This window comes from Epinephelus lanceolatus, chromosome 11 (assembly GCF_041903045.1).
Source record: "Epinephelus lanceolatus isolate andai-2023 chromosome 11, ASM4190304v1, whole genome shotgun sequence".
Lineage (NCBI taxonomy): Eukaryota > Metazoa > Chordata > Actinopteri > Perciformes > Serranidae > Epinephelus > Epinephelus lanceolatus.
The window spans coordinates 10,382,412-10,397,470 of NC_135744.1; the positions used below are offsets into that span (position 1 = coordinate 10,382,412).

Genomic DNA, 15,059 nt, shown 5'->3' on the forward strand with positions numbered 1-15,059 from the left:
TCAGCTACAGCTAGCTATCGGCAAAGTGGTACCATGTTGGACAGCTTTACAGCTCTGTATATTGCGTCCTTCGGAAAAATACATGGCTCTGGATGTAGATTTCACCATGTTCTTACCGGCCTCTTCTTCTGTTACACATTCAGTGCTTTCAACTTCCAGGTCAAAGCCTAGGGCAGACACTGGAAACTGGAGCCAGTTTGGGTCCAACTGACTGTATACATGCAGGAGTAATTCGATTCCCGATCACATTATGTGGGTGTTGAGAAATTTGACTTAGTACTATTTTAGTCAGACTAACATGTTTACATGTATTTCAAAAGTCCAGTTTTAGTCAGACTAACACAATGAATTGATTTTCTATAATGTCATGTAAATGTACTAAGTGTCTGACTTTCACTCATGGATCATCCAAGATTATTTTCAGTTCTTAAACAATACACCAGAATTAAATTCAGCACAGCAATTTAAATGTGATTAGATGTTTGTGTTGTTTTTTCTTTTTGGCTTTGTGGTTCACCTTTTCAGAAAGCTGTGTTATAAGGGAGTGAGCATGAGAAAACACATCATCATAAACGCCCTGAAGTAGTCTCAGGAGATCCTTAGTTTCACTTTAATTTCAGGGTGTGGAACATTACAGCGTTTATCGTTATATATTTCCTCTAACTGATGCATGACTGATAGGGAGGGTGCATCTGCACACACACATTCACAATATCTTGGTTATGAGCCTTATCTCAGTTTTGATCTTATTCAGGATATGATGTCTGCATGGATCATAAGGAACCACTTGATTATTCATGTTCCTTATGAAGCGGTGTGAGCAAATGCAGCACGGGTCACAAAATAAGCAGCAGCCAGCAGTTCAATTAAAAATATGATGGGCGGCAGCGCCCAGTGTAGTGTCCCCACTGAGTCTGCCTGCAGACCTCTCTCAACATCAGGTGCACAGTGCAGTGCAGCCATTGGGTTTATTTCACAGTGAATGTGAAATACATTGATAGATTAAGAGATCTTTTTTAAGCATACCAAAGAGTTAAGGAAAAGCACAGGGCATCCATCTATATTCATCAATAAACCTGGAAACACATTTCACATAAAATTATGCTGAATACGATCTACTGAAATGCAAAGAAGGGAAATGAAGGAGAAAAGTACGCCTACTGACAGTATAATATATTTCAACCATTTGTCACCATCTGTCCCCATCTATGCATCACCCTGTATGATCTGTACTGACCCCTCGCTGTCATCATTCAGCCTGACCACACAGCAATATTCACACATCCAACAGCGACGGGCTGATTTATCTCACGTCAGCGGCACTGTTTTGATGGTCGCTTTCATTTTCGAGCTGATGAAAGTGCCACAGTAATGTGGTGGAATGAATGCTTTGTCCACCAGCTTCCACCATCAGCTCAAATCGATGGGGCATGTAATTGCCGGCCACTTTGTGTGATTGCTAAGATAAACAGACATTGTTGCGGACATGGAAGATCAATGTCACGCACAAAACAACCATGAGAGAGGGGGGAATTTATGGGCCATCATATTCACTGACAACATACAGCAACAATCTATGCTGACAGATTTTGCTGCTGGCATGCACTCTTCTCTTGTGGTTACTATTTGATCACATTTAATAATTCAGTATAGTTTTAATCTTTGCAAAGGCCAATGGAATTCGGTGCTCACAAAACTATTCAGTGTATTAATTCCAGTGGCAAACTATCTCCCTTCCTGCGGTGGACTTCTGACTGATATGCATGGAAAAAGCCTGTAGACATTGCCAGATATATGATTCCCTTTTTTTGAACTGCACATTACAACAAGCCTATTTTACATGAAAATAGATCTTGTTACTTCTCTTTGTAATATAAAATCAGCATAAGAGTACATTTCTGCAAACACAATTCTTTCCTCTGTATCTTGTTGGATTATAGCTGCAACATGATAATAAGCGAAGCAGAGGAACCCTCTTACATTTCTGTAAATTAAAGATGTGTCATAACCCAGATTATGCCGCCTTTTCTACTACTGGCTGGTATACAGTAGTTTGACAAGATGAGGCCAATGAAAATTTGGGTGTGGCACGACAAAACCAAAAGCCATAATTCAATCTCAGGAATTCAATTATTATTATTAATTATTAATTATATAGTTCAAATCTATGTCAATATGGAGTGTTAAGCAATTGCAGGCTGATGTTTTTTTTTGTTTCATTTCACAGTTAATATTACTAATTATTTAATTTGCATTGACTAATACTGGTACAGTTACCATTTTGAGTTCCACAATAATCCTGTTGTAATAAGTTATTTATCTGTAAATACATGTTAGGTGATTCATTGTTCTTCAAATAGGCTGGTTGTCCTTTTCATCAAATATACAGCTTTAGTTTGAGTAAATTGATTGTAAGGAACAAAACATTTACTGGGAACAAACCCTCTCAAGTTTCGCACAGACTAGGGGGTACCCACACAACCCATTTTCATTCAGATACCTTGAGGTGAGAGTTCAAGGGACCCTTTGGAAAATGGCCATTTTTTCCCTTGCCAAGATTTAGTCTAACTCTGGAGCATTACTTAGCCCCTTTCCCTACAAGATATACCAATATGGTTGTTAACAATGGATGCCCTAGAATGTCTAGAGTTTCAAGATACTACTACCTTTGTGCTAGCTTAATCAATAATGGCCAACAATTGCAGAGAAATAATACAGTGACTGAATCCACTGAGCAGTTGTGGGACTGATGGTACCGGCTCACCTTGATAATGCAGCAGGAGGAATCCAGAGTTATGCTGTTGGTCACTACGAAATCGGATGGAGATCTGGTTGCTCCAGCTGCGTAGTACAAGGCCCCTCATCAAGACTGACTCATTGGCAAGGATGTAGGGTTCACGGCCGCCCGTATCCTCCACTGTCACCTGCTCTCCCTCCAGCACACTCACATTTAGCACCTAAAAAAAGAGACGTATGGTTACACCTTTATCGCTGCACCTCTGTGCCTCACGTATGATGTCATGCAAACCAATGACTCACTGACTGACTTACCCTTTGCAAAGGGTCTTTGTAGAGTAACACATTGCACAAAGGTAAGGGTGCATTGTATTTATAGCACTGTTAGAATGAGGACATTTATTTCTATACACTCTTTAAAAAGACCAAAATTCAGAGACTTTTAGCTCCAAAACTGAACATTAAAAATCCCACTGCAGTGAACACAAACCTGGTGACTAACTGTTGACTTATGAGGTCTCAGTTCACACCAGATGGGATCTTAATTCAGCACCCCCCACTGTTGTGTTTCCATTTAAAGCCAAGTTTCGTCTAATGACGTTGCTCTGAAAAATGGGTCACCTGCTGTGTTCCTTTGCTCACTTGTCTACCAACACAGTTGCACAGGGATATGTTTGGTTTAGTCATTTCTTTGTTAACCTGCTCCCGGAATGTTCTTGGGTAATTGTAGAATCTGTCTGGGTCATTCCACTGACGGTTTGTTTCGTGATTGACTCATCCTCTTTCTGTGTTCGCCTTGTGCCTGTAAGCCACTCTGACAGCAGTGCTTTATGTCTTCAACAGGTTTGAACAGCATCTGCAGCTAAATCTGGTGAAGGAACCTCGGGAGGATTGCACGTAGTTAAACTGTCTAGATAATGGAGCACTGACACATTTTGGAGCAACATCTGATTCATTCCCAATAGAACTATAAAAGAGGCATGTTAATTCAACAGCAGGTCTTGGTTATTATTCTGGATGACAAAAATAAATATGCTTTCACCTTCACTTGTGTTTGTTGAATAGGGATTTCTGACTCCACCTACTTCTAAAGTGCATGGAGAAGGGAAAAAGTTTTCACTTGTGTTTGCATGGCAGTCCCAAATAATGTTCAAGTTGTTCTCATGCACTGTTTTACACATACCTATGAAAAGTAATGCACCACAATATGTTTACATTCCATGTAATCATGAGCCAGTGATTTTTGTATATCCTACATAATTGGAAAAGCTGCAATCACGTAAACAATGTGCTGACGGGAGTACAGAAGAAAGTAGTGCAAAGACCAAAAGTTCGTATAAGGAGGCAGGTTGGGGTGGTGGATGTGTCAAACAGGACTTCCCCTTAGGAGATCAGTGTCCAGAACAGTGTGAAATCAAGTGAACTTACAGTTATTTTACAGTAAGTCGTCACCATGTTTCCTTTCTTAAACCCAACCTACCAGGCTTTCATTTACTGTTCATATGTTATCCTTCAAAAAGTAATGCACCAAAATTCATACATATCCCACGTAAAGATTAGCCAGTAATTCATGCATAAGACACGTGTTGTGGAAGGCTGTGCTCACGAGACCAATGCGTTAGCAGGAGTAAAGAGGGAAGCGGCCCTGAGCGGTTCAGTTAGAAAGCAGGCTGGGGTGGTGCATGGGTCACAAAACACAGGACTTTTCCCTCGGGACTTACCCCAGGAGACCAACGATTGGAACCGTGTGAACTTTGAGTGAACTCTGAGTCATTTTAAAGAATGTCCTCATCATGTTTCTTTTCCTAAATCTAACCACAGTAACTTGACTTGCCTTAAACCAAGCTTTATGTTAATTACAAAACTATACATTAAGGATTTAATGAAATCCGTTGGGTGGCAATTTAAAGGACATACCAATTAGCGCCCCATGAATGACGTTAACATCCTTAATAAGTTACATATTAAACATATGATTATGAAAGTTAGGTCAAGGCAAGTAAAGTTACTGTGGCCAATGTAGAAGGGAAACATGTTGAGGACATTTCTTAAAATGACTCAAAGTTCACACGGTTCCAAGCACCAGTCTCCTGGGGTAAGTCTCGGGGAGAAAGTCCTGTGTTTTGTGACCCATCCACCACACCAACTGGCCTTTTAACTGGATCAGTCAGGGTTCCTTCCTTCTTTACTCCTGTCACAGTCACGTGATCGCAACCTTCCAGAATACATGGGTTATGCACGAATTACTGGCTCATCATTATGTGAGATATGTCCAAATTTTGGTGAATTTTTTTTTATCGTAGGACAACATATGAACAGTGCATGCCTGAGTATGTCATGTCATTCATGGGGCACTAATACGTTAAACATCTATTCTTTTGGTAGGGGGTGTTTTTTATTCAACTTTTTGGTGCAACAAAAAAAAAACTTATTATATTAATCATATTATATCATATTAATATGTTAAAGACAACTAAACCTCAAAAAAGGCAAACAAAGAAAAACAATTAAAGATTAGCCAGATAGATCAAATAATTGCTAAACCAATAGCTAAATGTGTTGTGCACTGGCCTCTGCTAATAAAAAATCAGAAGATGAAAATATAAATACAAAATATCATTGCTCAGAGCTCAACGCATCTGATTATTTGACACCATCTTGCAACCACATCCAAAAACGGACCCAGCTTCATGTCTTGGATGACAAGTGCACCATCAAAGCTAATCCAACCACATCTAGTTCAAGCTCTCAGTGAAATTCAAAACATGTTCTGAAAGCTAATGCTGTCATAGGTAGTGGGCTCAGGTCTCAGGTATGCTGTCAGGCAGAAAAAGGGTCGCCTTCCATGGGCCAATGTCCCTGAGGTAATATATGTGTGCAGGAGTGTTAGTGCAGCAGCCTGGAAAAGCTGAGACAGTGGGCAGGATGAGCACATCGCACAACGGTGGCGGCGGCGAAATGAATTTGGCCAGGTTGACTAACTGTCACTCAGTCGAAGGGGAACTGACAATGAGCGTAGAGAGGCTAATGGACACTGAGAGTGAGCTTAGAGGTGACTTCTCCCTGAATGATCCATGAGGTCAGCCACTTTGATTGATTTGATTTTTATCACAACCAGAATTAAACACTGGACCACTCTGGGGGTTTTCAGACTAACTGAAAACACAGAGAGCAAACAGCAGATCAAAATAGTCAAACAGCAGATATTCTCATGCTGTGTGTGTGTGATAAAAATCACCTCTGGTTTTTAAATGCAAAAACTGTGCATCTCGACCTTGTATCTTAGGTAGTTAAGTTGTTGCAGGGTCCTTAAACAACAGTGTCACAGTGAGTAATAAAGGAACGCCACGTGATTGTACAATCCCTGTTTCTCTGTTTCTCAAGGGCAACGGCAATGACAAAGCCTTAGGCACAGTTCTTTTTTCCCCCACGTCTCCCTTTTTGTCTCTGAGTTAATATGGAGGACTTGGATGTTTTGCAAATCAGGTTACTTCAGCTACTTGCTGCTCATCTTATAACTTCATAATTCACCCCACAGTACAGCAGAGTAATTCTCCTTCAATTTAACATTCATACTCGTATATTCTAAGACTGAGATGAAAGTGCACACAATGTGGAATTGCAATTTTACTAACACTGCATATAACTTGATTGTCTAACAAATTTAGGCAACCATGGAGACTCAGCTCTAAAATTACATCCATAATTGATTGTGATTGATTGCTTGCATTGCAGTCTCGTATAATAGAGCTTGAACTCGAAAGATTTTCAAGGAACTACAGGGAAAAGTATGTCATTCTACATTTTGGCACACTGAAGCAAGGTTGAATATATTTTTTCCAAGTCAAATTGTATTTATTTGGAATTCAGATATATTAAAAAAAAAGAAAAGAAAAGGACAAAAGAGAAAAAAAAGAGCTTTAATATCTTTCTCCATCTTTGAAATTCATTCTCAAATTATTATTCTGTGATGTGTTTCTGTTGTCTCCACCATTATGTAAAGCTGGCGAGTCAATGAGAGATGGCTGATATTCCACCACAGTTCATAAATATTCCAGTCAAGCATCTCTCCAAAAAAAAATCAGGCTAGAAATCGAATGTCCTTCTTGCTAAAGCCCTCAGTGGAACTGGTGGAAAGCCTCTTATCCTTGTTCAATTCACCCTCCCCTCATCCCAATCCAAATCTAGTATCAATTTTTTTGCCTGACTTAATGATATAAAATGCTGGATGTCCCAACATTTCATGAAATTTACAGTAATCGCGATCAACTTTAAAGCAATAAATACTAATTGGACTAACAATTTCTACCAGCCATTTTAATGCCATACTTCAAACAGTATGAGGCAGACTACTAGAAATCATGGTGTTAAATTTGTCCATTCATGTTTCTTTGTTTGTTTTGTTTTTGTTTTTTCAACTAAACAAAATAACTGTCTCCTGCTGACATAAAGCTATGCATGCTTTAATATTTGACCGCCTTGACTTTATGTTGGTATCTGCCTGAGCTTCTTCCACTGACTGAGATTGGTGCACAACATTGATGCTCCAATTATAACCAGCACCAAAAGATAAGAACATATTACTCAGGTATAAAGGGGTGGAAAGAAGGGGACTCGCCCCCCTAAATATTTAGAATACCCTAATGTTGAAACGAAATCTAAGCCTTCACTCTTGTGTTAGTGTGTGTGTGTGTGTGTGTGTCACTGATTCACTGATTCCCTACATGCCTTGGTGTCACCTTAGATCGATGGATGTGATTCTGTTTATTCCTAGGTCTCAGTTAGTAACACAGGGTGACCCGCCCTTTGCAGATAAAGCCCCCAAACACTGGAACGCCCATTGAGATCAGACAGGATACATCATCAACATCATTACTTTTTTCTATTATAACAAAGACAGTGAATACTTAATATGTTTCATCAGGCTGTGTTTGAGTCCTCTTTAGTATTAATATGACCAAATAATTGCTTTTTTGTCTGTTACAGTGCTTACTTATTTTCATTTTAATAATTCAGTCCTGTTTAAAAGTTTCTCTGTAAAGCATTTTGGTCCTTTCTTTTTTCTTTTCCATGAAGAGCATGAAGTTTATTATTTATTATATATTTAATCAATTGAGATGAGACAGTTTTCCTATTTTTTTTTTTTTTTTTTAACAAGTTGCACTATTTCTGTCAGTGATGGAATTAAGATTTTTATTTTAAAAAATTCAGGATTGGCTTTAATTATCAATACTCATCATCATATATTTACACTGATATTCATCTGAATACAAATCACAGCAAAAAATATATATTTACACCAGTGTTATTTATTGTTTAGTAAACATCCCATTGCACAGGTGTTTATGGTACTGTGTCTATCTGATGTATGGTCCTGCACTCTGATACTACAACAGCTTAGTCATATCCAGTGAGGTCAAACAGATTGTTGGTCTGTGACCACTTGGTTTACATATACCAGGGGGGCTCGTGAAGGACAGGTGAGCAGATAGTGGACAGTGAGCAGTTAGACTGATAGATAGTTTGGCCCCAGAGGGCCCTATCATCTGTCATCCACCCCTGGGACCTGTCACTGCAGCCGGCAACAGCTGTCCTGCCTCAATTATGAATCATTGGCCATGTCAGGAGACATCACACTACTGTACCTTATCTTCACCAGTGCTGAAGCCAAATGTCCAGAGGGACTTTTTTCTCACTGTCTCTCTCACACACATACATGTTCATGCATGTGTGTGTGTGTGTGTGTGTGTGTGTGTGTGTGTGTGTGTGTGTGTGTGTGCACGTATGGACACATGCATGTTCCTCTGGGCTGTAATGAGAGCAGGCTTATTGTAACTCCTAGCTGGAATCTCTGCCTCAGCAGACACATTTGTGGGAGAAGGGATTTGGCTGACCAAGCACACTTCTGCACCAAACACAACATTATCAGAGGATGCCATCTAAACATTGTGCTGTTCCATTTTGAGAATTGTGTTGAGAGAAGAAAGAATGCCTGTTTAGTGCTTTTTTTACTCCATGTTATTAAAGGAAAGCTCTAAACAATGCAAGGAATGTACTGAACGACTGTCCTCTGAGTAGGTGCTCTTTCAGTTCAAGCATTTCTTTTTTCCCCTCCAACTGTTCCAGTAAAATATTTCCTGAGCCCAATCAAAATGAGGAGACTAGAGGAGAGAAGGTCATCTCTCTCCCTGGCCACTGTCTTTTCAATCAAACCACTATAATGAACAGACCACCCTGCAAGGCCACAATACAATTGACAGGCCACAACTGCACTCGGAATACAAAAGATAGTGGGAAAATCTCCAAAATAAAGGTTTCAGAGGATGAAAATATTTGCAGTGAGTAAATACCTTGATCTTTCTGTGTTTACCATGATCTCTGTAGAACAGGGAGCTTCCAGGGTGCTGCAGTGTTAAGCTATGTGAGTGAACAGTGAGCAAAGGTGAAGATTCATCTTATCACATCCGAACAGAGCACAGGCTGGCATGGCTTTTAATCTGTTACTATTGAGTCACTGCTGGTATCTGACAGTCCGCATCATAAGAGATAAACTACAAAAAAAAAATCTATATCATGCAATTAGAGAGTTAGTGTCTTCTTAAAAAAAGGGGAAAAACTAGTAAAGATGCAGTTTGGGTGAGAAAAAAATATTCCTCCTGGTGCTTTGAAATAAACAATCTGTCAAACAAATTAGCCTTTATATACATGGCATGTAATCTTTATTCACTAATTTATTAATTTATCCGTAAGCACACAGTGTGAGTTAACTGTCCGCAGAGGCTGGCTCTCACTGATAATTTACTGTTGAAAACATCTGGTGGTGCTCCGCAATGAACATTTACAGTGACTCACAGGAGCCATTGCTGATGCAGAAATGAGCAGTATGTAATCAAAATGATCCCACTATACATGGAAATTAAATGACCCTGCTGCTGGGGGCAATAAATCAACAGCCATTGGACTCACCAGCTGCAGTGTCATCATTACTATGGCTGATGCAGCGGAGCACACTGGTAGTGTACCTACCTCATCGCCCGTATCTCAGGCTTGCACTTGAATAATCTTGGTACACCACATCCAGTTGGTGTTTTTGTGTATCTCCTGATAAATTCATATAAAAAAGAATCCATCCAGTGCTCATTATTTGGGAAATGTTATCTTAATCGAACATTCACCTCTATTTAAAACAGCTGAGGCCATTTCCTGTTTGCACCGCTGTCTAAAACAATGGATTCTTACCAATCAGAGAAAGCTGAATGTTAATGAGAATGTGCTTGAGCCAGTGACTGAATACAATACCAACTTGCTCATTGTTACTTATGTCTTATTTTTATGTAACATTTATGCTCCTGAGATCACCAAATGCCACCACATCATCCTCTCAAATATGATTCCCTTTCAGAGGCTTATAGGACAGCAGATATTAAAGGTCCAGTGCGTAGGATTAAGGGATATGTATTGACAGAAATGGTATTAAACATTCATAACTATGTTTTCATTAGTTTATAATCACCTGAAACCAGTGGTGGGACCAAGTCATTGTTTTGCAAGTCAAAAGTCAAGACTAACAAGTCCAAGGTCCCAAGTCCTGAACTTTGTGTCCAAAATAAGTCATAAAGCACTCTTCAAAAAGAAAAAAAAATCATGAATGTCTTTTAAAAAAAACAAACAAACAAAAAAAAACAACTTGTTTCTTAAAACCAGTTTGTCAGAAGTTGTTGTGTCTGTCTGAAATTTTCAAACCCCACATTTATTTTTTGTTGACCAACACATAGTTTTTGTACACAGTTATCTTTGGCATCACTTTCATCAACAAGCCCTCAGTAACGTGATGTCAGTTCTTCATGGTTCTCCCCTGCAACTTGATTAGAAGTTGTCAGATCGGTTCAAACAAAATGGATCATCTAGGAATAACATGTTGACTCACTGGGGAGGAATAGGGTTCCTATCAGTTGATTCAGGAAATAAAGGGAAATTAATACATTTGTTTTAATCTTGTGTTTGGGGAAAGGTATCAAGTATTTTCAAGTCAAAAGGTCCAAGTTAAGTCACAAGTAATTGGTGTTAAAGTCCAAGCTGAGTTGCAAGTCTTTGATGACTTTAAACTTGACTTGACAAAATGTGTTTTTATTACCTTAAAATGAGCCAGATGTCTACATCTGGAGTGCAAATTTGCAATTACTAGGAGAGCGAAGGTCCTCTGATTGGCTTATCCTAATATTCTTACCCCTAGCCTAACCAATCTCTTGCCTAAACTTTACCAATCCAACCAACAAAGGCAACAAGTACTAGCAAATCACAGGGAGAGTAGGGCGGGTTATTTTTTCTCTATCCTAGTATACACAAACTTGTATACGGTGTATGTCCTCTCCCACAGAGTCCACCATGATGTTTCTATAGCCCAGAATGCTGGTTTTAGTCATTTGCGTTTTTATGTTTTCTCTTTTTCATGTTTTCACTTTGGCCACCGTAGTTCTCCTGACTAGATGCCACTAAATCCTCCACACAGGACCTTTAAGGTCCTCAGCATTTGAGACACGTTCATGAGATGAGTCTCAGATAAATCAGCCTCACTCTCTAAGGTGCCTCTTGGGCCTTGACATCTCCGTTTATTTGCTGCAGTGTGCGTTTTTGCATAGATTTAAATTCATGCATTGCTAATTACTCTTCATATTTTTTTTTTCTGGCATGCATCTTTACTCTCCCAGCCTCAATGTGACACTGAAAGAGTTGGAGAGAGCACAGTTTTCTGCCAGACAGAGTTTTCTCCCTTTATGACAGCTAGCTGGGTGGAGGAGCAATTAGTGTCACCTGAAAGCATTCCTCTCGGGATGACTAGGCCCCATGAAAACTCATCTCAGAAAAGCCCTGGCACCCTAAAAAGCTCATCAAGATCAAACTGGCCTTCTTTATGTCCTGCCTTACTCCCCCAAGGCACAACATGATGAAGGCTTCCCTCTGCCTCATCTCAAGTTGATTAAAGGCAGCAAGCCCGTCTCGGCCTCCATTACTCAGTCAGGCTCAGTTTCTCTGTGACATGTCTGCTATACGTGTTGTGCCGTTTGTGCTGCTGGGGAGTCACAGAATGGCCAAAACATGTGCAATACCTTGTTAAAATGCCACTGTTATATCGGAGGCAAAGAGGGAGCATTACAAGATTCACTGTATTCTAAATGGGAAATGTTGGTTTTACAAAAGTGACAAGACCTGCTTTCAGGGGAAATTGTCTAACACGTTCTTGTGGCCCTTTCACTTGATGAGAGCACTGGTGGTCAGTGAATACCAAACAAATTTAATTCCCTCCTTCATCAGCCACACTCGGCCAGGGTCAATGCCATGCGCATTTTGCTTCTTTTGTAAGAAATACTGGAATTAAAATGAGAGTGCAAGGATCAATACAGCAATTCACCCAGCACTGAGAGGAGGCTGCGTGTCAAGTATTGGTGCTGCTTATTAACATGACTATTGATTGGAGTCAGAGGAGCGTGGTCGCAGAGGCAGCATCAAATACCAATCGTTAACCCTTGAGTCGGGGTTAGCTATAAACATTTGGCATGCTCTGTAACATCTCAATCTTTAAAGGGGCAATTCGCTGATGATTCCCCTCAATGGTACTTTTTCCCCACCTAGACCTAACTCATTAGCACATGCAGCCTTGAGCTCATTAGATGTTTGGCTCTTAAGTTTGATTTTGTTTTGTTTGGAAACGTCTGATACAATATTCATTCATTTGAGGATGAAAAACTTGGAAGCTATAATTTTCCCCACTGAGACCCAAGGCACTGTGTTTGATATTTATAAGCTTTAATTAAAGAAACAAAAAAGAAAAGAAAAAGTTTTCTTTTTCACTTGATGGACAATTTTACACTACTTGCATAGCTCGGCTTCAACTGTCAAGAACTACTTCTATCTTTTAATCAATAGATTCAAATCTGACAAATTGATTTACTTAAAATGACCTAGGAAACTGACTGCCTTGAAAAAGATAAGTATTACTATTAGTCTTACATTATGTTTACTTTAACTCTAATTCTTAAGTTCACTTAATTGTCTTGAAATCACTTAATTTTGTGAAGTTGTTGCAGCTTAAAAATGACCAGTGACATCGACTTGTTCTTTCTAAGTGTTAGCAATTTAAGTTAATAAAGTTAGTCTGACTTAACTTAATAGTTGTGTTAAGGTTAGAAATCTGACTGCCTTCGATAAAGTACAAACAACAAAGTGATTAGTTTGCAATTTTATTGTTTATTTTAACATAAACAATTTTATTGTTTATCTTAGTTAATCTTAGGACAAGGCCAGTGTTTGTGGAAACAAATTCATTCATTCATTCATTCATTCATTCATCTTCTAACCGCTTCATCCTCTTGAGGGTCGCAGGGGGCTGGAGCCTATCCCAGCTGACATTGGGCAAGAGGCAGGGTACACCCTGGACAGGTCGCCAGACTATCGCAGGGCTGACACATAGAGACAGACAACCATTCACACTCACATTCACACCTACGGACAATTTAGAGTTACCAATTAACCTAGTCCCCAATCTGCATGTCTTTGGACTGTGGGAGGAAGCCAGAGTGCCCGGAGAGAACCCACGCTGACACGGGGAGAACATGCAGACTCCACACAGAAGGGCTCCCACACCCGGGATTGAACCGGCAACCCTCTTGCTGTGAGGCGACAGTGCTAACCACCACACCACCGTGCCGCCCCACAAATGAAATTGTAAAATCAAAACAAATCCACTTTTAAGCCTTATAAAATAGTCTTTTGAAAAAGAAATCTATTGATAATCAAACTAATTCTTTCTCTCTAACTTTACTTAAGATTTTAGGATTCAATTTATCACAAATAGCAAATACCAGTCTAGCTTTAGCCAACTTAATAGCGCAATGAAACAACAACTGTAATAAACACCATAGGTAATAACATTTCGCTATTTATCTGTACTCTGCTGGATCCAAGTGAGTCAGTCACATTTTGTATATTCTTTAACATGTTAACAAACTTGCAGATATCTGAACTCCACCACATACCAAATTCTCTCTGTCATGACTCAAAATTATCGGGTTAGCTGCGGGGGGGCCTTATGTGTTTCTGTTACGGCACTGTATCTGAACTAATATTCTTGAGGAGAATATTTACATAATTTTGAAGTGTTTTGCAGTTAAATTTTTAATTTTTAAAAATGACAGGTGAATTGACTTGTTCTTAGTTGCAACCATATAACAAAATTAATTTAATACAACAAAATTTTAATTAAACTAAATACATATGAAGTGAACAAAATGTAGGACTAAAATTTATATTTACTCACTATTTTTTCATAGTAATTGCTTTCCCAGATTTTTAAAATAGGATTAGCTTGTCACACTTTACAGTCTACCATATCTGGTAAAATATTATGTTTAATCTTTATTAAAAACCTGCTTTAACATTTGACTGTCACTTGTCGTTCTAACCAATATAATCATGAAAATAAAATAGAAGGTTTTAATAAAGCAATTATATATTCAAGCTATTGTTGTGTGAATTCATTCCTGTATCCTGTAAATGTATCCCCAGTTTCACCACAAGAACTGAAGCTGATTGAGATGGGATAGAGGCACTAGACAAATAGAAAAACTGATAAATGAAAGTAGGATGGAAATTGGAAAAAAGGGGAGGGTGGGAGAGTTGAGAGAGGTACGGAGAAGAGAGAAAAATGAGATATACAGTATTGACCTCAAAAATCCTCCCTCACCATCTTTTTGAATGATGCTGCTTTAAACCTGTCAGAAAATGGAAACACTCCCCCAATCAGCCTTTGTGGCAGTGGGAGAAATTGGCCATGTCTGGACTCATAACCCCTGAAATGTATCAACCACTCGCAGTCCTCCCAACACAATACATGTTCCTTTTAGTAAGAGTGCAGGGATGTGGTCTCCATGAAACAGAGCTGGAACAACCTGTGCAGAGCCTCAGACGGGAACTCCTTGAGACCCAGGCAGGTAGATCAGTGAGCAGAGGAGACGGAGAAATCAGAGAGGGACAGATGGCCTGGAAAGAGCTGATAGCTAGCTAACCCACCGGATTTATTTGATCAAATAAAAAAAAAGCTCCAAAACAGATTTTAAGCACTTTAATGCCACAGCCCAGTTCTGGAAAACCTCCATCTGTCCTCTACTAAAACCTTATTGCAAAAGTGACTGCGGAGAAGAGGAGGAGTAGATATAGAAGACAGAAATAAGATGTGCTTAAGATATTGCCAATTCACCAGGTTAAAAAAAGGCAGCTGTTTTGAAATAAAAATGGTAAGTATATAACCTGAATATGTCTTTCTTTAT

General features: G+C 39.2%; 1 protein-coding gene across 3 annotated transcripts in view; it reads right to left on the reverse strand.

Moving 5' to 3' along the window:
- Window positions 1-15,059, reverse strand: part of LOC117271839 (seizure protein 6 homolog) — a 121,218-nt gene that overhangs the window by 35,883 nt on the left and 70,276 nt on the right. For all 3 annotated transcript variants that reach the window (XM_033650318.2, XM_033650325.2, XM_033650309.2), the window contains exon 4: window positions 2,765-2,957. In XM_033650318.2, the coding sequence (XP_033506209.2) occupies window positions 2,765-2,957 (193 nt within the window). The remainder of the gene's footprint in view (window positions 1-2,764; window positions 2,958-15,059) is intronic.